Source organism: Orcinus orca, chromosome 7, assembly GCF_937001465.1.
Source record: "Orcinus orca chromosome 7, mOrcOrc1.1, whole genome shotgun sequence".
NCBI lineage: Eukaryota > Metazoa > Chordata > Mammalia > Artiodactyla > Delphinidae > Orcinus > Orcinus orca.
This window is the reverse complement of record NC_064565.1, coordinates 41,645,170-41,673,157: the sequence shown is the minus strand read 5'-3', so window position 1 is coordinate 41,673,157 and position 27,988 is coordinate 41,645,170. Positions and strand designations below refer to the sequence as shown.

Here is a 27,988-nt window from a genome sequence, read left to right as displayed (position 1 = left end):
GTGAGCTCTCTTTTAGCAGGGACCTTTCATCCTGTGCTCTGCGCACCTGGCCACTGGTCCTGGACAGGGGACGAGAGGAGAAACAGGCGTGGTGCGGTGAGAACACAACTAGGGAGATAAAGATGGCATAGGAAGGACGATCCACTGCCCACAGGACAGACACAGCACCCGGAGAATCCCCGCATTCCCGCGGGGGAATCCCCCCCCCCGCCCCGACCTCTCTCCAGCTTGATTTCAAAAGTTGCGAAACTACTGAGGGCGTCCGGAGAGCAACTGCCCCAGGTCCGGGCGCTCATCCCGAGGCCCCGAGACCCCGAGGCCGCAGAACCGCGGGGTGGGGTGGAGGGGCTGTCTCCAAACGAGCGGGAACAGAAAACCGAAACCAAAACCCGTCAGCCAGCTCCCGCCGCGCCGCCCGCGCTCCGCTAGCTCTGGGCCCCGCCGGCCGCCGAGGGCGCGTCTCTCTTCCGCCATGGCAAGTTGCTTTTGCTTTGGGTTTTGCAGGGCGGAGTGGTCCTCGTCCCGTCACCACGGTCCCCCAGGAGGACGCGGAGCCGGGCAGAACGGGCGAGGGTGCGGGGTGACCGGGGAGGCGCGGGGAGGGACCCCGAAGGCAAACCTAGCCCGGTTTGTCTGCACCTGTACGGGTGGCAGTTCCGCGCGCTTCACCGCAGGCCAGCTCCAAAGGGACGCATCGCCGCGGCCTCCTCCGGCACCTAGTGCCTGGTTGTCGGGGACACAGCTGTTTGGTCGACGAGTGGACTCGCAGGCAGTGTTAGGGCTTAACTGTTGTCCTGCCACACTTTGGGAGCAGGAGAGGAGAGAATTGCCCAGAAATGGAGGCCACCGTTTCCTTTTGTAAAGGGCCAGCAAGAAGGATTCTAGCCAAGGACACAGTTGGGAAAGCAGCCTGACGTCTTAGCGGGAATTTTCTCTTGTGGCCTTAGTTCTTTCTCCAGACACAAAGGGCTCTGTGTTGTCACCATCTTTGCTGCCTAGCAAGAACAGTTAGCAAATTTAAGATTTAGGCTTCCGTGTACTTTGGATCAAGCGCTTAAAAGCAGTGGCAGGGCCTTCAATTCCCGGTCAGAAGTGCCCAAGCAGTTGTGAAGTGCAAGTGCGACTTTGTTTACCGGTGGCAGTAAAGGCAACGTGAATGAAAATAGACACCTAATTTTGAGAAAAGGAATGTAAGCGAACTCAGTGAATAAATTTAATTATCTCTCCCAAGTGCTTTACTTACAAAAATAAACTCAGTTTTTCTTTTTGTTTTCTGATACTATGGTCAAAAGTCTCTTAAAATGTATCATTGATGCAGGGAAATTGCCGTCATTTTAATACCTGCCGACCAAAATGCTGCTCATGTTTCAAAATTCTGTATCTCCATATGGTAACTCTTGAAAGGGCTATCTCCAAGACCTCTCTTTTTCTTCCTAACGGTGGGTAGAAGACATCAATAGACATCAAGGAGAAGTTTCTTTGATTTCAAAGATAAATGTAGACATTTGAACAAAGAAATATGGTATTAGTATTGATGAGGGCAGAGGCGGAGTAAGATTTTCCGAATTTAAATTGATTTAAAGATTTTCTTTGGCACTGATGAAGAAAAGGAAGCTAATACACTAGCCACTTATCCGTGGAGGTTGGTGTGGACTGTTAGAGCCAGATGTATAGTAAATCAAGACAAATCTCATGTGAAATAAAAATCCCCTTAAAGTCTCAAAAATCTGTCATTTTTTTTTTCCTTTTCTAGAAAGAACTATTTTGGGATAATTACATCTTACCACTTGGGGCTAGGATGGAGGAACACATTTTTATATTTTTATTGTTTCCTGTGCAATTTATTTGTCCCTGAATATTTTAAGAAACTGTTTTCCTCCATTAAAAGTACCTCCCATAACAAAGAGTTCATAATTATTATGAGTTTCCTTTTCAGGAGACACTACCTTTTCTTTATATGTCTCAATATGAGCCATTTTCATCCTCCATTCCTCTGTCCCTTTGCTTTTGCTGTGAACTCTTTTGCATTATTTTTAATCAAAAAAATTTTGTTGTTGTTGTTGTTGTTGTTTTTGCGATACGCGGGCCTCTCACTGTCGTGGCCTCTCCCGTTGCGGAGCACAGGCTCCGGACGCGCAGGCTCAGCGGCCATGGTTCACGGGCCCAGCTGCTCCGCGGCATGTGGGATCTTCCCAGACCGGGGCACGAACCCGTGTCCCCTGCATCGGCAGGCGGACTCTCAACCACTGCACCACCAGGGAAGCCCTCTTTTGCATTTTTAATCAAATTTGACCATTAGTTAAAATTCGACCTAAGCCTTCAAGTTCTCTCTTTCATGAAGCCTTTTTTGACTGGTTTAGCCAGAATTAATCTTGCTTCCTAATCCTAAGTGAACTTTATTGTGAATGGTCCTGTATCCTTCTCAGATTTTGGGGTGTTGGTCTGTTCTTCTTGTAGAAAAGTAGGCCTCCCTCTTTTTGTGCCTACCAAGCTTTGTTGAAATGATTTGTGTATGTGCCTGCCTCCTTCTCATCCATAACTTAGAGGCTCTTTTTGTGTGTGTGTTGGTAATCTTAAGGCCCATCCAGGTGCCCCGCACATAATAAATGCTCAGTAAGGTTTTATGGTGGAACAATTTCAGGGTGAGGGGTGTGCTTTATGTCTTCATATGTGTCATCTTTGGTACCCAGCATATTGCCAGATATAGAACACCTGCTTCATTAATACTGTATTTGTTAATTGATTAACTAATCGACAAGATACTCTATATTCTAAGAAATGCAGGTACATTTTTGCCACCTTATTTTATAACCACCAGCTGAAAAGTCAGAGGAGATGCTGAGAGAGTGCATATCCTGGGGGCGGTCATCATTGACTTTAGGCATTTTCTATTATTGAATTCCTGCTATGATAAATAAGGATTTCACTCAAGTAACCTCTGACTTCTCCCACCTTTCAAGCTTGAAAGTTTTATTAATATTTTTAAATTCTCCTGTGGACTATTTTTGTAACTTTCATAATATACTTAAAATTTTGATGGTATTACATGATTTTCAGTAATATAAGTATAGATTTTTCTTTCTATCTTTTTTTCTCAACTTCTGTTAGTTTTGCCTTTATTCTTACATTGACAGGGTTGAATGTTTCCATTTTATTCTATAATCATATTTAAGTCTTTGGTATTTTGAAGATTTAACAGAATTAGTCTAAAAGATAAAAACCAATGAGAGTGTCTATATTATTATGCAAACAGTAAATACTGTTTACAGCAGGGCCTAATAATAGTGTGCTGTGATTACTTTTTCTCCTTTTGGTCCAATGTCATGTGTATTTTTCCTTTTTCCACTTACAGAAAAATGTTCCTCGCAGCTGTGTCAAATAGATTCTCTTTTTTTGGTATTCTATAATTTACTGAAAACATGCACACTTTAATTTACTTATGATCTTTAGGCTTGGGCCCTTGCAAATACCAGAAAGTGGAGGGGGAGGGGGCTTGCTCTGGGGTGCCAGCACCCACACTAGCAGGTCAGATTCTCCCTAGAGTGTCCATTCAGTTTTGTTTTGCCGCTAGCTTTTCAACTAATCTTTCTGGTTTTGGTCCCTTTTTTCATTTCTGAGGTTCTTGCCATGAAAGTTGTCACCTTTGCATTGCAACCCCCTTTTCTTTATTCTGGATTCCCTCTGTCTTATCCTTCCACATACTTCTGTATCTTTTCCGTCTTCAAGAAATTGTTGAAATCTCCCCTATGCTGCTGATTGCTCCCCTTAATTGTGTTTATTCTCTTTTTTATTCTTCTACTTTCATTTTAAGATGCTCCTGGGTTAGAATGGACACTGTGTGTATGCTTAGACTGTTTTCTTGATTAGGGGGGTCAGAAGCTGTTTGCCTATCCCCAGTGAAGTCCTACTCTGAGTATATAGAGTCCTCTGAACTGAAAACCGAAACATCTTTATGATCTATTAACCGTTACTTGGACCTGTGAGACATCCTGTCCTCCCTGGGGGTAATTTAGGATAGATTTTGTCTGAGCTCTGGTGTAATCAAGCTGGACTACCTATATGCATTGGGAGAAGTTTATAGGTCCACTCCCCTAAATGAGCTGGGGAACAAATTAAAACCTTAATACAAGAAGTTCACAGAGGGTGAGCCCAGGGAAGGATCTACTTGCACTTGGTCCTCTGTTCCCAGGGTGGCACAGTCTACAATAGCATGTGCTCTCAGTGGTTGAATTCTATTTCAGGTATGTGCTGGAAGGCAGGGTTTACTTCACTGTAGCTCCAATGTTATTTCCAGGGTTTTATTTTTTTATGGTGACTTTTCCTAATATTACCAAAAAAAAAAAAAAAAAGAAAAAAAAGAATATGTTTTTTATTACCTTATGTACTTTCAACTCTACAATCAAGAAAACATACAGCCAACTCCAAACTACAAAATTTTGTGGTTACCTTAACTTTTTTTTTCTTTTGTAACATCTTTATTGGAGTATAATTGCTTTACAATGGTGTGTTAGTTTCTGCTGTATAACAAAGTGAATCAGCTATACATAAACATATATCCCCATATCCCCTCCCTCTTGTGTCTCCCTCCCACCCTCCCTATCCCACCGCTCTAGGTGGTCACAAAGCACCGAGCTGATCTCCCTGTGCTATGTGGCTGCTTCCCACTAGCTATCTATTTTACATTTGGTGGTATATATATGTCCTTGCCACTCTCTCACTTCATCCCATCTTACCCTTCCCCCTCCCCGTGTCTTCAGGTACATTCTCTACATCTGTATCTTTATTCCTATCCTGCCCCTAGGTTCTTCATAACCACTTTTTTTTTTTTTTTTTAGATTCCATATATATGTGTTAGCATACGGTATTTGTTTTTCTCTTTCTGACTTAACTTCACTCTTTAATACAGTCTCTAGGTCCATCCACCTCGTTACAAATAACTCAATTTCATTTCTTTTTATGGCTGAGTAATATTCCATTGTATATATGTGCCACATCTTTATCCGTTCATCTGTCAGTGGACGCCTAGGTTGCTTCCATGTCCTGGCTATTGTAAATAGAGCTGCAATGAACATTGTGGAACATGACACTTTTTGAATTATGGTTTTCTCAGGGTATATGCCCAGTAGTGGGATTGCTGGGTCGTATGGTAGTTCTACTTTTAGTTTTTTAAGGAACCTCCATACTGTTCCCCATAGTGGCTGTATCAATTTACATTCCCACCAACAGTGCAAGAGGGTTCCCTTTTCTCCACACCCTCTCCAGCAGTTATTGTTTGTAGATTTTTTGATGACGGCCATTCTGACAGTGTGTGGTGATACCTCATTGTAGTTTTTTTTTTTTTTTTTTTTTTTGCGGTACGTGGGCCTCTCACTGTTGTGGCCTCTCCCGTTGCGGAGCACAGGCTCCGGACACGCATGCTCAGCGGCCATGGCTCACGGGCCCAGCCGCTCCGTGGCATGTGGGATCCTCCCGGACCGGGGCACGAACCCGTGTCCCCTGCGTCAGCAGGTGGACTCTCAACCACTGTGCCACCAGGGAAGCCCCTCATTGTAGTTTTGATTTGCATTTCTCTAATGATTAGTGATGTTGAGCATCTTTTCATGTTTTTGTTGGTAATCTGTACATCTTCTTTGGAGAAATGTCTGTTTAGCTCTTCTGCCCATTTTTGGATTGGGTTGTTTGTTTTTTCGATATTGAGCTGCATGAGCTGCTTGTAAATTTTGGAGATTAATCCTTTTTCAGTTGCTTCATTTGCAGATATTTTCTCCCATTCTGAGGGTTGTCTTTTCATCTTGTTTATGGTTTCCTTTGCTGTGCAAAAGCCTTTAAGTTTCATTATGTCCCATTTGTTTATTTTTGTTTTTATTTCCATTTTGCTAGGAGATGGGTCAAAAAGGATCTTGCTGTGATTTATGTCATAGAGTGTTCTGCCTGTGTTTTCCTCTAAGAGTTTGATAGAGTCTGGCCTTACATTTAGGTCTTTAATCCATTTTAAGTTTATTTTGGTGTATGGTGTTAAGGAGTGTTCTAATTTAATTTTTTTACATGTAGCTGTCCAGTTTTCCCAGCACCACTTATTGAAGAGGCTGTCTTTTCTCCACTGTATATTCATGTCTCCTTTATCAAAGATAAGGTGACCATATGTGCATGGGTTTATCTCTGGGCTTTCTATCCTGTTCCATTGATCTCTATTTCTGTTTTTGTGCCAGTAACATACTGTCTTGATTACTGTAGCTTTGTAGTATAGTCTGAAGTCAGGGAGCCTGATTCCTCCAGCTCTGTTTTTCGTTCTCAAGATTGCTTTGGCTATTCGGGGTCTTTTGTGTTTCCATACAAATTGTGAAATTTTTTGTTCTAGTTCTTTGAAAAATGCCAGTGGTAGTTTGATAGGGATTGCATTGAATCTGTAGATTGCTTTGGGTAGTAGAGTCATTTTCACAATGTTGATTCTTCCAATCCAAGAACATGGTATATCTCTCCATCTGTTTGTATCATCTTTAATTTCTTTCATCAGTGTTTTACAGTTTTCTGCGTACAGGTCTTTTGTCTCCTTAGGTAGGTTTATTCCTAGGTATTTTGTTCTTTTTTTTTCATTGATTAGCTTGACTTTTTAAAAAATTTTGATTTAAAAAATTTATATCTCGGGACTTCCCTGCAGTCCAGTGGTTAAGACTTCCCCTTCCCCTGCAGGTGGTCCCTGGTCAAGGAGCTAAGATCCCACATGCCTCAGGGCCAAAAAACCAAAACATAAAGCAGAAGCAATTTTATAACAAATTCAACAAAGACTTTAAAAATGGTCCACATCAAAAAAAAAATCTTAAAAAAAATTTATATCTCAATCTTTTCCTTTGTGATTACAATTATTTTTAGGTCTTTCTAAAATCAGACAAATGTTAACCAGTGTTTTCCATTTATTAATAAAAGGGGTTTCCTTTTTACATTTTAACTCTCAAATTTATATAGAGTTTATGCTGGCATATGGTATGAGGCCAGGCTCTAACCTTAATATTTGTTTTCAAGTATCTAATCAATTGCAAGAGTGCCTTTATTGAATAAAATAGCTTTTCCCACTGGTGTGTAACATTGCCTATATTAAGCAGAATCCTATATATTTGAAGAGTATCCTACTGTGTTTTTGCAGGCATCAGTTTTGAAGGTCAAGGAATCCGAAGCTTCTGAAAGAACAATTGTAGTTGCTGGTCTTCCAGTTTGTTCCGTTAATGATCAGTCGCTGACCGTATTAGTGAAGAGTCACTTTCAAGATATTGAGAATGAGGGTGGAGTTGTTGAAGATGTGATATATCCAACAAGAACCAAGGGAGTTGCATATGTAACATTCAAAGAAAAAAAAGGTATTTCCCAATCAAGTTTTTATAATCTTAGAAATACTTCTGTAATGAAATTAAAAATTGAATTTCATTAAAATAATTCATGGGACTGGTAAAGTTTAAAGTGTATTTAAAAAATAATAATTCTATTTTTTTAACATCTTTATTGGAGTATAATTGCTTTAAAATGGTATGTTAGTTTCTGCTTTATAACAAAGTGAATCAGTTATACATATACCTATGTCCCCATATCTCTTCCCTCTTGTGTCTCCCTCCTTCCCACCCTCCCTATCCCACCCCTCTAGGTGGTCACAAAGCACCGAGCTGATCTCCCTGTGCTACGTGGCTGCTTCCCACTAGCTATCTATTTTACGTTTGGCAGTGTATATATGTCCATGCCACTCTCTCACTTTGTCTCAGCTTACCCTTCCACCTCTCTGTATCCTTAAGTCCATTCTCAAGTAGGTCTGCGTCTTTATTCTCATCTTGCCCCTAGGTTCTTCATGACCATTTTTTTTTTTTTTAGATTCCATATATATGTGTTAGCATATGGTATTTGTTTTTCTCTTTATGACTTACTTCACTCTGTATGACAGACTCTAGGTCCATCCACCTCATTACAAATAACTCAATTTATTTTCTTTCTATGACTGAGTAATATTCCACTGTATATACGTGCACATCTTCTTTATCCATTCATCTGTTGATGGACACTTAGGTTGTCTCCATGTCCTGGCTATTGTAAATAGAGCTGCAATGAACATTGTGGTACATGACTCTTTCTGAATTATGGTTTTCTCAGGGTATATGCCCAGTAGTGGGATTGCTGGGTCGTATGGTAGTTCTATTTTTAGTTTTTTTTTTTGTTTTTTGTTTTGTTTTTTTTTTTTTTGTTTTCTTTTTTTTGCGGTACGCGGGCATCTCACTGTTGTGGCCTCTCCCATTGCGGGGCACAGGCTCCGGACGCGCAGGCTCAGCGGCCATGGCTCACGGGCCCAGCCGCTCCGCGGCATGTGGGATCTTCCCGGATTGGGGCACGAACCCGTGTCCCCTGCATTGGCAGGCGGACTCTCAACCGCTGTGCCAGCAGGGAAGCCCCTATTTTTAGTTTTTTAAGGAACCTCCATACTGTTCTCCATGGTAGCTGTATCAATTTACATTCCCACCAACAGTGCAAGAGGGTTCCCTTTTCTCCACACCCTCTCCAGCATTTATTGTTTGTAGATTTTTTGATGATGGCCATTCTGACTGGTGTGAGATGATATCTTATTGTAGTTTTGATTTGCATTTCTCTAATGATTAATGATGTTGAGCATTCTTTCATATGTTTGTTGGCAATCTGTATATCTTCTTTGGAGAAATGTCTGTTTAGGTCTTCTGCCCATTTTTGGATAGGATTGTTTGTTTTTTTGATATTGAGCTGCATGAGCTGCTTGTAAATTTTGGAGATTAATCCTTTGTCAGTTGCTTCACTTACAAATATTTTCTCCCATTCTGAGGGTTGTCTTTTGGCCTTGTTTATGGTTTCCTTTGCTGTGCAAAAGCTTTTAATGTTCATTAGGTCCCATTTGTTTATTTTTGTTTTTATTTCCATTTCTCTAGAAGGTGGGTCAAAAAGGATCTTGCTGTGATTTATGTCATAGAGTGTTCTGCCTATGTACACCTCTAAGAGTTTGATAGTGTCTGGCCTTACATTTAGGCCTTTAATCCATTTTGAATTTATTTTTCTGTATGGTGTTAGGGAGTGTTCTAATTTCATTCTTTTACATGTAGCTGTTCAGTTTTCCCAGCACCACTTATTGAAGAGGCTGTCTTTTCTCCACTGTATATTCTTGTCTCCTTTATCAAAGATAAGGTGACCATATGTGCATGGGTTTATCTCTGGGCTTTCTATCCTGTTCCATTGATCTCTATTTCTGTTTTTGTGCCAGTACCATGCTGTCTTGATTACTGTAGCTTTGTAGTATAGTCTGAAGTCAGGGAGCCTGATTCCTCCGGCTCTGTTTTTCGTTCTCAAGATTGCTTTGGCTATTCGGGGCTTTTGTGTTTCCATACAAATTGTGAAATTTTTTGTTCTAGTTCTTTGAGAAATGCTAGTGGTAGTTTGATAGGGATTGCATTGAATCTGTAGATTGCTTTGGATAGTATAGTCGTTTCCACAGTGTTGATTCTTCCAATCCAAGAACATGGTGTATCTTTCCATCTATTTGTATCATCTTTAATTTCTTTCATCAGTGTCTAATAATTTTCTGCATATAGGTCTTTTGTCTCCTTATGTTGGTTTATTCCTAGATATTTTATTCTTTTTGTTGCAGTGGTAAATGGGAATATTTTCTTAATTTCACTTTCAGAATTTTCCTCATTAGTGTATAGGAATGTTAGAGATTTCTGTGCATTAATTTTGTATCCTGCTACCTTACCAAATTCATTGATTAGCTCTAGTAGTGTTCTGGTAGCATCTTTAGGATTCTTTATGTATAGTATCATGTTATCTACAAACAGTGACAGCTTTACTTCTTCTTTTCTGATTTGGATTCCTTGTATGTCTTTTTCTTCTCTGATTTCTGTGGCTAAAACTTCCAAAACTATGTTGAATAATAGTGGTGAGAGTGGGCAACCTTGTCTTGTTCCTGATCTTAGTGGAAATGGTTTCAGTTTTTCACCAATGAGGATGATGTTGGCTGGGGGTTTGTCATATATGGCCTTTATTATGTTGATGAAAGTTCCCTCTATGCCTACTTTCTGGATGGTTTTTATCATAAATGGGTGTTGAATTTTGTCAAAAACTTTCTCTGCATTTATTGAGATGATCATATGGTTTTTCTCCTTCAATTTTTTAATATGGTGTATCACATTGTTTGATTTGCGTATATTGAAGAATCCTTGCATTCCTGGGATTAACCCCAATTGGTCATGGTGTATGATCCGTTGAATGTGCTGTTGGATTCTGTTTGCTAGTATTTTGTTGAGGATTTTTGCATCTATGTTCATCAGTGATATTGGCCTGTAGTGTTCTCTCTTTGTGACATCTTTGATCTTTGTCCAGTTTTGGTATCAGGGTGATGGTGACCTCGTAGAATGAGTTTGGGAGTGTTCCTCCCTCTGCTATATTTTGTAAGAGTTTTAGAAGGATAGGTGTTAGCTCTTCTCTAAATGTTTGATAGAATTCGCTTTTGAAGCCATCTGGTCCTGGGATTTTTTTTGTTGGAGGATTTTTAATCACAGTTTCAATTTCAGTGCTTGTGATTGGTCTGTTTATATTTTCTATTTCTTCCTTATTCAGTCTCGGAAGGTTGTGCTTTTCTAAGAATTTGTCCATATCTTCTGGGTTGTCCATTTTATTGGCATATAGTTGCTTGTAGTAATGTCTTATGATTCTTTGTATTTCTGCAGTGTCAGTTATTACTTCTCCTTTTTCATTTCTAATTCTATTGATTTGAGTCTTCTCCTTTTTTTTCTTCATGAGTCTGGCTAATGGTTTATCAATTTTGTTTATCTTCTCAAAGAACCAGCCTTTAGTTTTATTGATCTTTGCTATCCTTTCCCTCATTTCTTTTTCATTTATTTCTGATCTGATCTTTATGATGTCTTTCCTTCCGCTAACTTTGGGGTTTTTTGTTTCTTCTTTCTCTAATTGCTTTAGGTGTAAGGTTAGGTTATTTGAGATGTTTCCTGTTTCTTAAGGTAGGATTGTATTGCTATAAACTTCCCTCTTAGAACTGCTTTTGCTGCATCCCATAGGTTTTGGGTTGTCGTGTCTCCTTTGTCATTTGTTTCTAGGTATTTTTTGATTTCCTCTTTGATTTCTTCAGTGATCTCTTGGTTATTAAGTAGTGTGTTGTTTAGCCTCCATGTGTTTGTATTTTTTACAGATTTTTTTCCCTGTAATTGTTTTCTAGTCTCATAGCATTGTGGTTGGAAAAGATACTTGATACGATTTTAATTTTCTTTAATTTACCAAGGTTTGATTTGTGATCCAAGATATGATCTATCCTGGAGAATGTTCCATGAGCACTTGAGAAAGAAGTGTATTCTGTTGTTTTTGGATGGAATGTCCTGTAAATATCACTGGAGTCCATTTGTTTAATGTATCATTTAAAGCTTGTGTTTCCTTATTTATTTTCATTTTTGATGATCTGTCCATTGGTTAAAGTGGGGTGTTAAAGTCCCCTAATCTGATTGTGTTCCTGTGGATTTCCTCTTTTATGGCTGTTAGTATTTGACTTATGTATTGAGGTGAGCTTCTGTGGAGTGCATAAATATTTACAATTCGTATATCTTCTTCTTGGATTGATCCCTTGATCATTATGTAGTGTCCTTCTTTGTCTCGTAATATTCTTTGTTTTAAAGAGTATTTCATCTCATATGAGAATTGCTACTCCAGCTTTCTTTTGATTTCCATTTGCATGGAACATCTTTTTCCATCCCCTCACTTTCAGCCTGTATGTGTCCTTAGGTCTGAAGTGGGTCTCTTGTAGACAGCATATATATGGGTCTTGCTTTTGTATACATTCAACCAGTCTATGTCTTTTGGTTGGAGCATTTAATCCATTTATGTTTAAGGTAGTTATTGATATGTATGTTCGTATTACCATTTTCTTAATTGTTTTGGGTGTGTTACTGTAGGTCTTTTCCTTCTCTTGTTTTTCCTGCCTAGAGAAGTTCCTTTAGCATTTGGTGGTGTTTTGGTGGTGCTGAATTCTTTTAGCTTTTGCTTGTCTGTAAAGGTTTTAATTTCTCTGTCAAATCTGAATGAGATCCTTGCTGGGTAGAGTAATCTTGATTGCAGGTTTTTCTCCTTCATCACTTTCAATGTGTCCTGCCACTCCCTTCTGGCTTGCAGAGTTCCTGCTGAAAGGTCAGCTGTTAACCTTATGGGGATTCCCTTGTGTGTTATATGTTGTTTTTCCCTTGCTGCTTTTAATATTTTTTCTTTGTATTTAATTTTTGATAGTTTGATTAATATGTGTCTTGGCTCATGTGTTTCTCCTTTGGTTTATCCTGTATGGGACTCTGTGCTTCTTGGACTTGATTAACTATTTCCTTTCCCATATCAGGGAAGTTTTCAACTATAATCTCTTCAAATATTTTCTCAGACCCTTTCTTTTTCTGTTCTTCTTCTGGGACCCCTATAATTCGAATGTTGGTATGTTTAATGTTGTCTCTTAGGCTGTCTTCATCTCTTTTCATTCTTTTTTCTTTATTCTGCTCTGCAGTAGTTATTTCCACTCTTATCTTCCAGGTCACTTATCCGTTCTTCTGCTTCAGTTATTCTGCTATTGATCCCTTCTAGAGAATTTTAAATTTCATTTATTGTGTTGTTCATCTCTGTTTGTTTGCTCTTTAGTTCTTCTAGGTCCTTGTTAAGCGTTTCTTGTATTTTCTCCATTCTACTCCCAAGATTCTGGATCATCTTTACTATCATTATTCTGAATTCTTTTTCAAGTAGACTGCCTATTTCCTCTTAATTTGTTTTGTCTGGTGGGTTTTTGCCTAGCTCCTTCATCTGCTGTGTTTCTCTGTCTTCTCATTTTGCTTAACTTACTGTGTTTGGCGTCTGCTTTTTGCAGGCTGCAGGTTTGTAGTTCCCGTTGTTTTTGGTGTCTGTCTCCAGTGGCTAAGGTTGGTTCAGTGGGTTGTGTAGGCTTCCTGGTGGAGGGGACTAGTGCCTGTGTTCTGGTGGATGAGGCTGGATCTTGTCTTTCTGGTGGGCAGGTCCACGTCTGGTGGTGTGTTTTGGGGTGTCTGTGGCCTTTTTATGATTTTAGGCAGCCTCTCTGCTGATGGATGAGGTTGTGTTCTTGTCTTGCTAGTTGTTTGGCATAGGGTGTCCAGCACTGTAGCTTGCTGGTCGTTAAATGGAGCTGGGTCTTGGCGTTGAGCTGGAGATCTCTGGGAGATTTTCGCTGTTTGATATTATGTGGAGCTGGGAGGTCTCTTGTGGACCAGTGTCCTGAACTTGGCTCTTCCACCTCAGAGACACAGCCCTGACACCTGGCTGGAGCACCAAGAGCCTTTCATCCACACAGCTCAGAATAGAAGGGAGAAAAAGTAGAAAGAAAGAAAGAAAGGGAGGGAGGGAGGGAGGGAGGAAGAAAAAGAAAAAAAGAAAGAAAGAAGATAAAATCAAGTAAAATAAAATAAAGTTATTAAAATAAGAAATAATTATTAAGAAAAAAAATTTTTAAGTAAAAACAAAAAAAAGAAAACAGAAAAATGGACAGACAGAATCCTAGGAGAAATGGTAAATGCAAAGCTATACAGGCAATATCACACACAGAAGCATAGACATACACACTCACAAAAAGAGAAATAGGGAATAAATATATATATATCATTGTTCCCAAAGTCCACCTCCTCAATTTGGGATGATTTGTTGTCTATTCAGGTATTCCACAGATGCAGGGTACATCAAGTTGATTGTCGAGATTTAATCCGCTGCCCCAAGGCTGCTGGGAGAGATTTCCCTTTCTCTTCTTTGTTCTCACAGCTCCCAGGGCTCAGCTTTGGATTTGGCACTGCCTCTGTGTGTAGGTCACCTTAGTGCGTCTGTTCTTCACTCAGGCAGGACGGGGTTAAAGGAGCAGCTGATTCGGGGGCTCTGGCTCACTCAGGCTGGGGGGGAGGAGAGGTATGGTGTGGGGGGCGAGCCTGCGACGGCAGAGGCCAGTGTGACGTTGCACCAGCCTGAGGCGCGCCGTGCGTTCTCCCTGGGAAGTTGTCCCTGGATCCCGGGACCCTGGCAGTGGTGGGCTGCACAGGCTCCCGGGAGGGGAGGTGTGGATAGTGACTTGTGCTCACACACAGGCTTCTTTGTGGCGGCAGCAACAGCCTTAGCGTCCCATGCCTGTCTCTGGGGTCCGCGCTGATAGGCGCGGTTCCCAACCGTCTCTGGAGCTCCTTTAAGCAGCGCTCTGAATCCCCTCTCCTCGTGCACCAGGAAACAAAGAGGCGAGAAAAAGTCTCTTGTCTCTTCAGCAGCTCCAGACTTTTCCCGGACTGCCTCCCGGCTAGCCGTGGCGCACTAACCCCTTCAGGCTGTGTTCACGCTGCCAACCCCAGTCCTCTCCCTGGGATCTGACCTCCGAAGCCCGAGCCTCAGCTCCCAGACCCCGCCTGCCCCGGCGGGTGAGCAGACAAGTTTCTCGGGCTGGTGAGTGCTGGTTGGCACCGACCCTCTGTGCGGGAATCTCTTTGCTTTGCCCTCCGTACCCCTGTTGCTGTGCTCTCCTCTGTGGCTACGAAGTTCCCCCCCGTCCGCCACTTGCAGTCTCTGCCCTCGAAGGGGCTTCCTAGTGGGTGCAAACCTTTCCTCCTTCACAGCTCCCTCTCACTGGTGCCGGTCCCATCCCTATCTTTTTTTTTTTTTTTTTTTTTTTGCGGTACGTGGGCCTCTCACTGCCATGGCCTCTCCCGTTGCGGAGCACAGGCTCTGGACGCGCAGGCTCAGCGGCCATGGCTCACGGGCCCAGCCGCTCCGCGGCATGTGGGATCCTCCCGGACCGGGGTACGAACCCGTGTCCCCTGCATCGGCAGGCGGACTCTCAACCACTGCGCCACCAGGGAAGCTCCCGTCCCTATTCTTTGTCTCTGTTTTTTCTTTTTTCTTTTACCCTACCCAGGTAGGGTAAGTTTCTTGCCCTTGGGGAGTTTCTTGCCTTCTGGGAGGTCTGAGGTCTTCTGCCAGCGTTCAGTAGGCGTTCTGTAGGAGCTGTTCCACCTGTAGATGTATTTCTGATGTATTTGTGGGGAGGAAGGTGATCTTCAAGGCTTACTCTTCCGCCATCTTGAAGCTCCTCAATAATTCTATTCTTGAGTATAAAAGTGGCACAATAGTGTGTTAAGCAGGAATAAATGTGAAAATGTCTCATGATAGAGTTGTCAATAACTGGCAGTCTTAAAGACTTCTTTTTTTCTATATTTTAAATCTGTCTATATTGTGGGATAAAGGTGTTATGTTTTATTGTAGAAAATTTGTAAAATACAGAAAAAAACCCCACAAAAGTTATCTATAATCTCACAAAAAAGGTAAATACTTGGACAATTTTGAGGTGGCTTCAGCAGTATAATTATACCATTTGCTTCTCTTTGATCAAACCAACAAATGGATATTCTCATATAGTATCTGCTTTATTACTGGGAAAGTTGGACTGAAGATATATGGTTTGGATCTGAGGTTAGAGTGAGCCATTCTGTTCCCCACCTCCAACCTGACATAAGTGAGGAAGTTGGGTCTGCAGAGCTATTCACCCCTCCAGCCTCATGGATGGGGCAGCCTTCGGTACAGCACAGTGGCTGGTAGAATAAGTTGCCAAAGAAAGGTGAGTCTCCGTGCCAGCCTTTTGGAGGTAAAAGTACTACATAAGAGTAGGAGCAGAAGAGACCTTGCTCTGCTTGAGGGAAGATAGCGTCCAGAGAGAGATCCAAAAGACTGTGGGTTATCAGTGTGGGTATCTGTGGGTATCCAAAAGACTGTGGGTATCTCTCACCATTCGTTATGTCATTCCTTCTCAATGGGGATGTTCAGGTAAGGGATGGCGGGAAGGGCTCCTTATTATTTCTCTAAGGGGAAAGTAGAAGTTAATAATTTTATATTATTAAGGGAAATTATTAGTTTTGTGTATTGCATTGATTAACTCAGAGAGAGAAAGAGAGGGCTCATTCATTCATTTATTCCCAAGTACTTATTGAGCGTCTATTACTTTTCAGGCACCATTCTAGGCCTTGAGGTTATACAGCAATGAATGAAATAGGCAAAATATATTTTTATCATGAAGCATACATCTGTGGAGAGATAATAAACAAGCCAATAAATGAATATGTAATTGTTGTGTGCTTTATTTATTTGTATATTTATGTATACTTATATATTTATACATATTATATAATATGGTGCTATAAAAAATATAAAGAAGAATAAAGGGATAGAATGTGATGGATAGTGCTACTTTAGGTAGAGCGGGTAGGAAAATACTCTGTTTGGGTGACATTTGAACAGAGACTTGAATGAAGTAAGGGAATGACTCATGCAGATAAGGGGGAAGAAAATTCTAGGCACAGGGAAGGACTGGGAAACATTCTCTGAGGGGCAGCCTGCTGGGCGTTCTGAAGAGCAGTGGGGAGGTTCGTGTGACTGGAGTGGGATGAGCAAGGAGGAGAGAATAGGAGATGTGGTTAAATGGGCAGCTGGGACCAGGTTATGTTTAGGAGCACATGGGTCAAAGTAAGGTGTCTGGATTTTATTCTAGGTGACATGGGAAGCCATTGGAGGGTTTTAAGCAGAGGACTGACAGAATGTGATGTCCTTTTAAAACGTGATCCATCTGGCAGACACATGTGGAGCATAAGAGCTACCAGTCGGTGCTGGTTTTGACTAGGGTGGTAGCAGGGCAGGTGATTGAGAACTGGTGGGTGTTCAGAATTTGTAGATGGACTAAGTGTCATTTTCTGAGATGCTGAACACGGGAGGAACAGTACTTTTGGAAGGGAGCTAGTTATTAAGAGTTGAATTTTGGTCGTTGAGACGTCTATTCAGATAATGAAGTAGAGATTTCCACAGGCAGAAGGGAGAAAGGTCGATGTTGAAGAGAGAATTTTCAAGGTGATTTACATAGAGAGATGATGTCTAAAGCTGTGGAAATTGTTGACATCACTCAGGGGGTGGGTGTAAGGTTAGCAAAGACGTGTGAGGCCTGAGGCGGCGGGGCAGGGGGGGGTGGGAGGGGGCATGCCAAAGCCTAGAGAATGGGGAGGGAAGGATAATTAGCGAAGGAGACTGAGCAGGTCAGCCAGTGAATTAGAGGAAAACAAACCAGGACAGTGTGATATCCTGGATTCAGAAAGGTGAAGTGTCCTCATGACCATAGTTAACAGAGTGGTGGGGGATTTACTTTTAGGTGTTTGTTATGTATTATATATAACATACAAAACATGCAAGTGTTTTACGTATGTACGTATACATATATATGTATAAATTTTAATGTGTTAAAGTAGAAGGAAAAACTATGTAAATGCTGAATTTAGAGGAAACACAGAAAAAATCTTAGGTATTTTAAAAGCATTGAACATCTCTATTATTATTAATTAAAATAATTATTAGTGTATTGTGCCACAAACACTTCTGGTGGCCCTTTTTCCACTTAGTTGCAGAGAATGTCATCAGAAAAGAGAAACACTATCTAGCAGAGATGGTCAGACCCGCTCAACTCACCGTCTCCCATTTTAGTGAAAAGGTAAGTGTAATGCTGATTCTCTGGATCCCATTTCTTCTGCAGAGTAGCTCCTCTACATAGGAGGCACAAAGCACCCTCATCCCATGACTTCTAGAAAAGAAAGTGCAAACTCCTCTTAACCTGAGGCGGTGTTAAAAGTCAAACCTGTGTCTTGAAATTTTTTTGTTATTGCCTGGTCATTTTTATGTTTCTCTGTGACCCTCTTAATGTTTTTAAAGTGACAGTGAGCTTTTATGCTGTCATAGATGATGTCAGGCATCTACCTAAAGACTTCTTTTGTAGGGGAAAAAACAATTAGGATGAACATTAAAAAGGAGCTTTGAAGACACAGTAAAGGTGGAAGTAAGAGGAAAAAGTAAAATTCAAAGCATTGGTTTAAAGCTTCATTCTGTAAGAAACCTAGGGTTCTGTGCAGCCATCTGAGGAATTTCTAACTTGGAGGGCTCTCTACGGGGACCCCTATCTACAGAGCAGAACCAGAACAGTGTATTTCTCTGGGTTCTGCTTAAGACTTTGTTTCAAAAAAGCATTATGCCTCTGAAAAAATATTTGACCACCTTTATTTAGGGTAATCCAGTGAGAAATGTGAATCCCAAATCGAACACTGTGGGCTTGATAGGGTTGTGGCATCCGTCTGACGGGCAGCTATGGCGCAAGAAGCCAGCTGTGCTAGGCAGCTGAGGCCTGGTTTAGGGGCTACTGCAGGGGAGACCAAGAAAGTGGCAGAAAAAGAGTGTGTTTATGTAGTCTGCTCCACTAGGTGGTGCTGTTTTAATTTCTCTGTTTAATTTTAGGTCTTCAGCTCTGTAAATGCTGTCCTTGATCTTTCTGTTTTTCGGAGTCAAATTGGTCTGAGAAGTCTGGTAATGGACCTGAAAAGGGAAATCCCAGCTTTATGCTTCAGTCCTTTGGAAGCCAATGGAAGAATCTCCGTTCAAGGATCATTTCTGGCTATCAAGAAGCTCAAAGAGTCTTTGCTATTAAAAGCAAGTTCTCTTTTAGAAAAAAACAGGAATAGACAGAGCCCCAGAGGGAGTACATGGAAAAGTAGTCACTCTTTAAAGCCACCCAGGTCCTCAACACCTGAGACTATGAGAAGAGGAGAAAGGCTTGTTCTCGACACAGATATTTTCCTTTACCTGAAAAAGACGAGCGGATTTTATGAAAGCACACTGAAAAAATTTCATGCTGTATGTCAAGAGACAGTGGATGGTGAAATTACCACACTTTGTATAAGGAATGCTCAAGGTGGTTCTCAGCCAAACAATGAAAAACAGGTAAAAGAGCTCATTGAGAAATATTCACATGCTCTTCACTTCGAGCTTAGAAAGGAGACATTTATTTTGGAAGGAAAGGAAAATAGAGAGAAAAGAAATATTAAGCTGGCATGTAAGCAACTAAGTTCAAGGTACCTTCAGGTTCTGGTTAATTTTTATCATACGCACATTGACATTATAGGATCTTCTTCTGACACGTACTTGTTTAAAAAAGAGGTCATGAAATTAATAAGGCAGAAAGTTAGGTAATAAAATCCTCAGCAATAGTAATAAGAACGGCTGCTGCCTTCCCTTACTGAGCAGTGGTGATGTCATGAGTGATCCCAGCTTTACAGACATTATCTCATTTAATTCTTTTTTTTTTTTTTTTTTGGCTGCACCGCACAGCTTGCGGGATCTTAGTTTCCCAACCAGGGGTCAAACCTGGGCCCCCTGCCGTGGAAGTGTGGAGTCCTAACCACTGGATGCCAGGGAATTCCCTATCTCATTTAATTCTTGTGAACATCTTTCATCACAGGCATTTCCATCCTCATGTTATAGGGGAAGAAACTAGGATTTGAATAGGTGAAACACTTGTCTGAAGTTATCTACCTGCCCATCAGCAGGAGTTAAACCCAAAGATAATATCTAAGGTATAAAACTTCAAAAATTATAAAACTAAATTTAAAGAAACTTCACTTTCTCTGCAACCCCAAATTCTTAGAAAAAAGAGGTAGCCTTCATTCTAACATATAAGAAGTTTGGATGATTATTATGCCATTGGCAATTTCTTAACATTTACAAAATTTGCGTTTACTCCAAATAGAATTAGAATCTTAGCAAAACTCACTTGAGAAGATACTTACATGGTATTTCTGATGCAGGTAGTCATTACTTGACCAAATCCCATATTAGTATAAGGCTACTGGACATACAGAACATTTTTACTGCTGCTTACTTAGTCTAAGTACTTACATAAAATGTTGGTTCTCCTGTTGGAATTATGAAGGGAGTATAGTGTCTATTTTATAATTGTATTGTAAAATTAATAGCATTTCAGGAATAAGATCATGGATAATAAGAATAATAGCAAACACTTACTTGCTAGGCATAATTTTAAGTGTATTACATATCTTTACTCATTCAGTCCTGACAGCAGCCCTGTGAGGTAGGTGCTATCTTTATCCCCCTTTCACACATGAGGAGACTGGTGCCTAGTGATGTAATATAACTTGCCCATGGCTCTGATTACCGAACGGTGCTTCTCCCTTTTGTAGTCTCTCACAATTCTACTTAAACAATTGAGAAATGTTTCCTTAAAGATGACAGAAGGATTTGAAAATTCTTTACTGAAGGGTAGCCAGAGCTTGTAAGTCATTTGGTTGTCTGTGACTGACCTGCATTTAACTTAGCATTAAGCCAATTTTAAGTACCGGGGACACTGCAGAGACCCTCCCAGGATAATAAAATGATACATCTTGCTCATCTCAAAGTAAACAAACATGGTTACGATGATTTGAACTGTTTATATCAGTAGAAAAGCATAAGAAAAATCTATATGCTTTCATTTTTCTTAGCTACCTAAATCCCAAATATGTAAATGATTTCTATTTCTTTAAATATGTTATTTCATTTCTGTATGGCTAAACTTTTTGCATGGGAAAATTCTCTTTATATGAAGTGTCCAATAAGGTATCTTTAAAAAGGTGTTTGACTTTCATTTTGCTTCTAAGGGTTTGTCTCAGTCTGGGTCCAGTTGGGAGAGAGAAGGCACACAGTAATTTGAACAGGGAAACTTTAATATAAAGAATTATTAACTATGACGGGATTGGAATAATGAGGGATTGGCTCATAAACAGAGAAAACTCTACCAGATAATAGGAGTAACAGATATAAGGAGTAGTTTAGACAGAGCACCCAGGGAAAACCTCCCCCACCCACCCTACAGCTCCGAACTTAGATCCAGACTTTGCCATAGGGTTTGTGCCAGGGAATCTTGCTGGAGATCCATCCTCTAGGGTACTGGAGGAATCTGTTTAGAAGGTGTCTCTCCAGCGACCCTCCATTACAACATGCCTGAGGGGATTTCTGGGGGGAGCTGCTGGTGGCCGGGTGCCGCTGGCCATTTGGTACTATGGGCGCTCAGTGCTGGGGAGGCCTTGGGTTTGGGCGTTGGACACTGGAGCAGCTGCCCATGCTGCACGAGCCTGCTGCTGGAGAAGCTGCGTATGGGGGACCCTTGCTCTGCCGGGGACCTGGATTCTGAGGAGCCTGCCAATTGAACACACTGAAGGAGGAACAAGGCTCTTTCCTCCTGCAGTGCCTCTCCAGCGCCCTCTACTGAGAAAGCTTAATATCTTGCCAGCTACAAAGGAAGGATAAAGGGCCCAATTTGTTTTTACTGAGTAGACATATAGGATGAATTTATAGCTGAGTCAATAAATTGATAACTGGCAGTTATATTTGATACCTACCAAGGCTTTCATTATTACCACAAATTTAATACCAATAGAATAGTCTTTCAGGGACTTCCTTGGTGGCGCAGTGGTTGAGAATCCACCTGCCGGGCTTCCCTGGTGGCGCAGTGGTTGAGAGTTTGCCTGCCGATGTAGGGGACACGGGTTCGTGCCTCGGTCCGGGAAGATCCCACATGCCATGGAGCGGCTGGGCCTGTGAGCCATGGCCGCTGAGCCTGCGCGTCCGGAGCCTGTGCTCCGCAACGGCAGAGGCCACAATAGTGAGGCCCACGTACAGCAAAAAAAAAAAAAAAAAAAAAAGAATCCACCTGCCAATGCCGGGGACACAGGTTCGACCCCTGGTCCAGGAAGATCCTACGTGCTGTGGAGCAACTAAGCCCGTGTGCCACAACTACTGAGCCTGCGCTCTAGAGCCTGTGAACCACAACTACTGAGCCCGTGTGCCACAGCTATTGAAGCCTGCGTGCCTAGAGCCCGTGTTCTGCAACAAGAGAAGTCACCGCAATGAGAAGCCGTCACACTGCAACAAAGAGTAGCCCCTGCTCACCGCAACTAGAGAAAGCTCGCACAAAGTAACGAAGACCCAACGCAGTCAAAAATAAATAAATAAATAAATGAAAAAAAAATCCTATTAAAAAAATAGTCTTTCAAGAAAGAGCTGGATCAGAATACTGAGGCTCATTCCTTGACTGGATAGACACTGAATGCTAATTGGTTTATGGGTATGAATATAGCATCTTCTGCTTGAGAAGATTATATAATTCAGGTGTTTTACATATTGCTGGCCATTTTAGAGTTCATTTAACAGCACTGTCCTTATAATATGCTAGTCATGTAACCAATTTCTATCCTTAATAAAAACTGACATTTTAATTTTCAAAATGGTAGTAATGATTTTTATTAAAATTTATTTTTGAAGGTTACTGATGCTCAGGAAGATGATGTGAATTCTATCCTGTTCTAGCCTAAATCCTGTTGTGTGTCTGCCATTGGGAGAAAAATGTATCATTTAACTAGATAATAAGTTGGTACTTTTCAAAGAGGTTGCAGATGGTTAAGAAAGCCATTCTCAAGTTAAAAGAGAAGATGTGGGAGTTTCAGCTTATGATGAAAAAGAAGAGTGGGAGAAAGTGTGGGAGAAAGAAGAGGCATTTTGAGTATGAAACTCATTCAGGGATTTTTGTTGAGCTCATCCTCTGGGTTCTGGAGACAACAGTGGGACGTAAGACAGAAATGTTCAGTGACTCCTTAGAAGTTACTGCCTAGTCTGGCAGAGAAGGCAGGCAAACAAGCCATTACAATAGTGCTTGCTATAGAAGTACTTGGGGTAGGGTTGGAGGGTCATTTCTTACCTGGGATATATTAGTCATTTCAATATTATCAGCATGAGCCTCAGAAAAAGACGATAAGCATGAATTAAAGTTTTATTTACATTATTATTAAGGAGTAAACTAGCAGAACGACAAAACTCGTTCAAAGAGAAAGTGAGAAGTGAAATTAAAAAGTCAATAGGGGGCTTCCTTGGTGGCGCAGTGGTTGAGAGTCCGCCTGCCGATGCAGGGGACACGGTTTGTACCCTGGTCCGGGAAGATCCCACATGCCGCGGAGTGGCTGGGCCCGTGAGCCATGGCCACTGGGTCTGCGCGTCCGGAGCCTGTGCTCCGCAACGGGAGAGGCCACAACAGTGAGAGGCCCGCGTACCACAAAACAAAAAACAACAACAACAACAAAAAAAAGTCAATAGGAAAATGCATGTTAGTAAAAATTGCTAAATTAGAAACAAAACTTGTCGGTGTTATAAAACTGATTTGGAAGGTTATTTTCTCTGCTAGACAGAAAAAATAATCACACTTTATCGTTTTTTTAAGAAGTTAAACTTATAATTTTACAGAGTTGTAAAATGTCATTGCCCTTATCAACTGTGATATTAAGTGAAACGAACTTACATTCCTCAAAAGAGATGACCCACAAGTGGGCTTATTAGAGCTTGTCCAGCAGGGCATTAAAAGGTCACAAAATTATTTTTTGCCTTACTTCTGTGTTTTGAGTAATTTTCTTTAACAAGCGCAAGAAGAAGCTCCCAGAGGCTGAGAGCCTGTGGATGGGTTAGTCCAATGATGGGATGAAAAGGCAGGACAGCTCTTGGTTTGGCAGATGAATGCCAAGTTTAGGGATGGCTGAATTTTGATAGCTTAGTTTTTACAACTTTTAACTGAGGGACAAGATTGCTTGATTCCTCAGTAGAAGACTCACACATCTAAAGGTGTAAAGGGAAGGAAACGTCAAATTTGCCTTGTGAATTTCTCCATATAAACCATGTTAGCGACAATGTATGGAGTTTCCCAAAGATAGTAATTTAAGGAATGTAACTATCCTGCCAAGATTTCATTACTCTAGGATCATTTCCTGGTATAAATACTGGCCTAGGAAACTCGTGTGGGCGCTCTTCCATATTCTCCACTCACCCCTTCTCTCCCATCTTTTACCTCTTCCAAACTGAGGGATTCTGAGAAAGTTCCTCACTCCCCTAGCTTCAGTGTTCTCAGCTGTAACCTGAAAATAATACCTATTTTGCAGGGTTGTTGTGAGTTTTAGAAAACATGTTACATAACAGATGTTCAAGAATAGTAGCTATAATCTTAAGAATTGGTAATACCAACACCCCAAGAAAAGCTCCCTCTGCTTGGAATGCCTCATCTCAGAGCTGGCACCATTATGTCATCCATGCTGGAGAACACAGAGTCGTTCTGGGCTCCTTCCTCTTCTTTCCATTTATATGGCCACAACCTTAGACCAGGCCTCTGTAATTTCTTGTCCGGTTTAGTGGGTTAAATAGTATTCCGTCAATATTCATGTCTTCCTGGAACCTCAGAATGTGACTTTATTTGGAAATAGGGTCTTTGCAGATGTGGTTAGTTAAGAGTGATGCCCTAACCCGATGACTCGTGTCCTTATAAGAAAGGGAGAGGATGCAGAAACTCAGAGAAAACGAGGAGTAAGTTCACGTGATGACAAAGGCAGAGGGTGGAGTGATATAGCTACAAGCCTAGGAAGGCCAAGGATGGCAGGGAGCCACTAGGAACTGAAAGAGGCAAGGAAGAATTCTTCCCTGGAGTCTTCAAATGGAGTGTGATCCTGTCAACACTTTGATCTTAGACTTCCAGCCTCCAGAACTGTGAGAGAATAAACTTCTGTTGTTTTAAGCCACCAACTTTGTGGTAATTTGTGATGGCAGCCCTAGGAAACCAATACACATGGCTTTCCTTCAAAAAATTCCTGCAACCCCCTGATCCTTGCAGCTGGCTCTGTGTGTGGGATCCTGTTGTATGTGCTATAACACCTTCTCTGTGACAGCATTTCACAGTACTTTTTGTTTGTTGGTTTCTTGTCTTCTTTTCCCACTACATAGTGGTTTCCATGAGGACAGGAATTTTGTCTTTTTTCTACTGTATTTATCCCCTGTTTATAACAGAGTGCCTGGCACAAAGTAGGCATTCCATAAATATTTATGAAATATAAGAACAATTTTTGTGTTAGCCACAGAATTTAGTATAGGGTTTTATACTGAAATAAGTGTCTTATAAACATGTGTTCATTGGAATTTTCTGTCTTTTGATATAGTCTTCCCACTTGCCAACATCATAAAACTAATACTAATCTCTTACCATCTCTTCAGGATGTGTCCTCATTTCTTACTTGTATCATTTCCTCCAATGTAGGAAATTCTGGCAAGACCAACTCAAGCAGGTTGGCCAGTTACTGCCCTGGCAGGAAGGCCCTGGGCATGTTCCCTGAATTCCCTCCATTTGCCTAGTTCCTGATCAGGTTTCACCAGTGAGACAAAAGTCTCTTGTGACTTAATTTGATAGTTATGAAGATTCATGGGGTCTGTCCATGCTGGTATCTGGTTGTTGTCAGCTTTAGCAGCTCACTGGAGAATTCTCAATGTCTATAAGCTGTCTACGCATTAATGCTTGAGATAGTAAAGCATTTAATTAGAAGACAATACTATATAGCATGCGTAAGGTTGTTAAGACCATCCTTCAGTTAACAAATTTCTGAGAAAAGCAATAGGAGTAGAATATACCTCCTTTTGATTATCTATGAAATTTAGTGCTAGAGGAAATTAGTCTAACAAATATTTTACTGACTCAGATATTATAAGGGGATTAACTTAAAAAGTAGGGACTTTTAGGGAGTGGGTGGGAAGAGGGATATAGAATATAAAGGTTCTTTTTGTTGTTGGAGAAACTTGTTTAAAATAAATAAGTGATTTCATGAGGGGAATAGAAAGATAAAATGTAAAAATGGTAGCGTTTTCGAGGGATGTGTATGAAGATTGGGAGGAGCAGCTTGAAGATTGATGTTTATGGGCTAACTGTTTAAGGTTTATCAAAAATGTCAGCCAAAGTAGACAACTCACGCCCCTTCTTTCTCCCTGGCAAGGTTCCTCTTAGACTGAAAACCTCACAGTTTCCTTCCCTCACCAAGCATTTTGGATTCTATCTCCATATCATCCTTTGTATTTGTTTCCTCTTTTCCATTCTCAATGACACTGCTGTAATGAGCTCATACCTAAGCTGTTGCAATGTTCTCCTAACAGGCCTTCCTGGCTCTGCCCTTCCCACCCCCATGCCCTCAATCCGCCTTATATGCCACCACCAGATTAATGTGACTGTAGCGATTAGTGAAATTTGGGAGGCTTCTGCTGTCTGGCTGGTGTTGTCCTACCCTGAAATTTCATTGCAACATTTAATCTTAGGTTCTCCTTATCCCTTTATAGCATGTGTTTTCTGATAGGTATACACTACTCATGCTCATAAAAGATAAGTGTTTTGTCATATATTAACTCATATTCTTTTTTTTAATGTCTAATATTCAGAAGTGAATAAGTTTTTCTTTTCTTTTTTTTAAGCTAGAGCTAGTAAGCATAACTTACTTATAGGTAGTATTAGGGGAACCACTGACTGAAACCGTCTGTCCTGGCCAGGCACCCCAGTAACCACTTGCATGAGTTATCTTACAATAGGAGGTCCTGGTAAGGAACAGGAACTAGCAAGCTACCACCACCCAGAATAATTTGGGAAAGGTCAAAAGGAGAGAGGAGATGCCAGTCCATATGTCCTACCAACCTCCCAGAATCCTTCTCGCTGGAATCCATTTTGGCTGTGTGATGCATGCACCACCAGGAAGGACCCTGAGTCAGAGTGATCGGCCAGAGATAAGCCGGAAACTAAGGCAGTTACCATAAAACCTGAGACTGCGAACCATGTGGCAGAGCATTTCTCCTGGGTTCCCTTATTCTGCTGCTCTCCACCCGGGTGCCCCTTCCCAATAAAGCCCCTTGCTTTGTCAGCATGTGTGTCTCTTTGGACAATTCATTTCCGGGTGTTAGGCACGAGCCCACTCTCGGACCCTGGAAGGGGTCCCCCTTCTTGCAACAGTAGCACTATGTCAGAAGAACACTGCCTATGTGGTAGTCAAATGGCATAGAGATTGAGAGCATGGGTTTTGCGGCTTGATGGGTCTAAGATTGAATTTTAGCAACACTACTTACTGACTTGTGACTCTGGGCCTTCAGTTTCCACATCTATAAAATGGGAATAATAACTGACCCAATAAGATTTTGTGACAATACGATGAAGTTCCCAGCCCAGGGCTTGGCTCCCCGCAGCAAATCGAAGCCATTTCTATCACTCCTGTCAATCAGAGGAGAGAACTTGCAGTGGTTCAGACTAAATACAGTAAGATGACTTAAAAGGTATTCCTTATATTTGCTCTTGTTTCAGGCCTTAATCTATAATAGGAGGAACATGGGAAGGAAGACACTGCTTGATGTTAAAAAACGTCTCTTATAAAAGAGAATGCCCTCCAAAGTGGTCTCCCCATAGGTACGGAGGTATAAGTGAAGCAGGCTTCATTGTTTCACAGCGTAATCTTGGGAGGGAATATCAGAATGTCTCAATATTTTTCATGCCCCGGGGGGGGAGGGGAAGAGGAAGTGGCTTCTGTTCGCGCAGACTCGACCTCTCCCCCATTTAGAGGGCTGAGCTCTGGCTTTATTATGTTAAGGGATGCGACTTTCAGTAGCTTTTAGCCTCCAGGAGCCTGGACCAGCTAATAGATTCCTGTAGTTTTCAAATATCCCCTTGATTTTTTTGCAAGGGTGGGGGTGGAGGTGGGGTGGAGGTGTGGGAGGTGTGGGTGTGGGCAGGCGTGGGGGCACTGGGAGAGGGAGTACTGGAGTGCACACCTGCAGTTAGTTGTATGTCATCAACCACTACACCTGGGAAACTGCTTTAAACCCTTTTAACTGATCTATACTGTTTCATCACATTGGGGTATAAGATTAGACTCTTAAAATATTTAAATGAATGACTCCAATACTTATTTTTTTTTTCCACAGTGAGAAAGCCTTTCTTCTTTTTCTGGGGTCCTCTCTGTCTCTGATTCTAAAATGCCAGGAGGGTCAGACTTGAAGGAAAGACAGCTGGTAAGCCCGCCCAGTTTGCCAGAGGAATTCATCCTGGTTAACAAGTTGTCCCAAGTGGTCTGTCATTTCAGTATGTCATCCTAAATAAAGAGGTAAATTGAGGCAAGTTCACATCACCAGAAACTGAATTTTTACAGGAATAACCGAGAGAAATTGCAATTCGGGAAATGCATTTTATATAGAAAGTTCGTTGAGGGTTTAG

At 41.4% G+C, this 27,988-nt stretch overlaps 1 protein-coding gene across 1 annotated transcript; it reads left to right on the top strand.

Annotated features, from left to right (window-relative positions):
• RBM43 (RNA binding motif protein 43) lies at positions 1-22,175 on the top strand. Its single transcript, XM_033400069.2, has 4 exons — positions 1-475; positions 7,142-7,352; positions 17,472-17,560; positions 18,355-22,175. The coding sequence occupies exons 1-4, from the start codon at positions 473-475 to the stop codon at positions 19,084-19,086; spliced, it is 1,035 nt and encodes a 344-aa protein (XP_033255960.1). The 5' UTR covers positions 1-472; the 3' UTR covers positions 19,087-22,175.
• Positions 22,176-27,988: the final 5,813 nt, after the last annotated feature.